This window comes from Apteryx rowi, unplaced genomic scaffold (genome assembly GCF_003343035.1).
Source record: "Apteryx rowi isolate R43461 unplaced genomic scaffold, aptRow1 scaffold_220, whole genome shotgun sequence".
Lineage (NCBI taxonomy): Eukaryota > Metazoa > Chordata > Aves > Apterygiformes > Apterygidae > Apteryx > Apteryx rowi.
This window is the reverse complement of record NW_020448531.1, coordinates 553,990-556,093: the sequence shown is the minus strand read 5'-3', so window position 1 is coordinate 556,093 and position 2,104 is coordinate 553,990. Positions and strand designations below refer to the sequence as shown.

Here is a 2,104-nt window from a genome sequence, read left to right as displayed (position 1 = left end):
TGCAGGAGGGAATTGCACATCCAGGGGAGGCAGGCGGGGACCACAGGGGTGCACAGCAGGGACCGTGCACCCCAGGGCGTGCAGGAGGGGACTGCGTGTCCGGGCCATGCCGAGAGGGCACACGCAGCATGCAAAGCAGGGATCATGCATCCCGGGGCATGCAGGAGGGGACCGCGTGTCCGGTGCATGCCGAGGGGGGACGGTGCGTGTGGGGTGTGCCGAGCGGGGGCCGCCTGCCCCCTGCCCACCTGTGAGCCTGGAAGAAGTCGCCGGTGACGGCGCTGCACTGCGCCTGCTGCGCCCGGCTGGCAGCACTGGCCTGCTCCAGGGCGAGCACCAGGGCCTGGGTGCGGGCGTGCAGCTCCTCGGTCCTGGGGGACACCACGCGTGGCACCGGGCTGGGCGCTGCACCCGCCTGCTGCGGGGCCATGGGAGGTCGGGGGCCGCTGCCGGGCCCCGCGGCGCCGGGGAGGGTCTCTTACCGAGCCAGGGCGCCGAGCAGCTCTTGTGCCGTCCTCTCCGGGTCCGCGGGGTGCTGGGGACCCGCCGCTCCCATCCTGCCGGGCTCGGCATCCTGGAGAGGCTGGCTGCGGGGTCAGCACCCAGGGCACAGCCCCGGGGGGACCCCGGCCCCATGGCAGGTCAGAGACCCCCTCCCGGGGGGACGGAGCCCCTCTGCCTCGGGGCTGCACGCCGGGGCCCCGCTGGCACTTGTGCAAGGGGGGGAAGCACCAGCGCTGGCCCCGGCAGCGCCTCGCGGGGGGACACGTCTGTCCCCACGGTCCCGTGCCAGCCGTACCTCCTCGCTGCTGCTGCCGGAGCTGCCGGGCCCCTCGCCTCGCTCCCGCTGCAGGTGCTCGAGCAGCAGGCGCAGCGCCGCCTCCCGCGGCCCCTGCGCCGCCGCCAGCACCTCCAGGCCCCGCTTCTCCGTCTCCTCCAGCTGCAGCTGGGTCCTCAGGTCGGCCATGGCCTCCTGGGGGGGGGGGGCAGAACGTCACCCCGGGGTGCCCCCTCCCAGCCTGGCAGCCCTTTGCAGGGTGCTCGAGCCGTGCACCCTGCTCCGGACCCCACGGAGAGCCGGGAGGGGGGACCGGACGCCTGGGTGCACCTTGAGCATCGCCAGCTCCCGCAGCAGCTGGGCTTTGTCCGGCTTCGGCCAGGGTGTGGGACCGGGCAGGGGGGGCCGCGCGTCCCGGAGGGCCTGCTCGGCCCGAGCCCTGACGTCCTCGCTGTGCTGGGTGACGGCGCTGGCGGGCACCGGGGCGGCGTGCAGCGACGCCTGCACGGCCGCCTGCTCCGCGCGCAGCCGGCGGATGCGCTCGCGCAGGGCCCCCTCATCCGGGGCACCGCGGGGATCCTGCAGCGACAGCGGCGCCTCGGGGCTGAGCGAGCTGCCGGTGCCACTCTCCTCCTGGCCGTCCGGCTCCGCTCGCCCCAGGAGCTGCATTCCCTCTGGCTGCGCGGCACCGGCTCCGCTCCCGCGCCCCTGCTCCGCCGCGGCCCCTGGGCACAGCACAGGCAGCTTCATGACGGTGTCCCCGTGCTGGGGACCGGCATCCTCCCTGCATCCCGCATCCCGCATCCCGCATCCCACATCCCGCCGGGATGGGACTCACCGGCGCCCAGCCCGTCCTCCAGCTTGGCCCGCGTCAGCTCGAGCAGCGCGGCATAGGCCTCCACGCAGCGCTCGCTGCACCAAGAGGGGGCTCAGCGCCGGCGCGGGAACCCGCGGCCCGGCCCCGCCGCCGACCCGGCCCCGCGGCGCCCTACCTGCACTGCACGGCGAGGCGCAGCGCGGTGCTGTGCGACTCGTGCTGGCCCAGCACCATGCTGAGCCGCTCCGAGTCGCTCTTGCACTCCTGCAGCGTGGCCGAGAGCAGCTGGTTCACGGCCTTGAGCCGCTCGATGCACCTGGGAGCCGAGGGGCCGCGGTCACTGCCCGCCTGCTCTGCCCTCCTCGGCACGCGGGGGCTCTGCTGTCCCCCCCCGGCGCTGGAGCACGGCCGCCCCGTGCCTCAGTTTCCCTGCCCGCGGGGGCGTTGGGGCAGACTCACCCCTGCAGCTGCTGCACCCGCTGCTCCAGCTCGCGGCCGGGGCCCTGCGC

The 2,104-nt window shown here is 75.7% G+C and overlaps 1 protein-coding gene across 1 annotated transcript in view; it reads right to left on the bottom strand.

Annotated features, from left to right (window-relative positions):
• The window catches only part of LOC112965595 (colorectal mutant cancer protein-like), a 20,022-nt gene that overhangs the window by 15,482 nt on the left and 2,436 nt on the right, over window positions 1-2,104 (bottom strand). The window contains exons 6-12 of the mRNA XM_026064738.1: window positions 2,055-2,098; window positions 1,771-1,911; window positions 1,617-1,690; window positions 1,109-1,503; window positions 800-973; window positions 483-565; window positions 249-371 (exon numbers count right to left, since the gene is read on the bottom strand). Coding sequence (XP_025920523.1) covers window positions 249-371; window positions 483-565; window positions 800-973; window positions 1,109-1,503; window positions 1,617-1,690; window positions 1,771-1,911; window positions 2,055-2,098 — 1,034 coding nt within the window. The remainder of the gene's footprint in view (window positions 1-248; window positions 372-482; window positions 566-799; window positions 974-1,108; window positions 1,504-1,616; window positions 1,691-1,770; window positions 1,912-2,054; window positions 2,099-2,104) is intronic.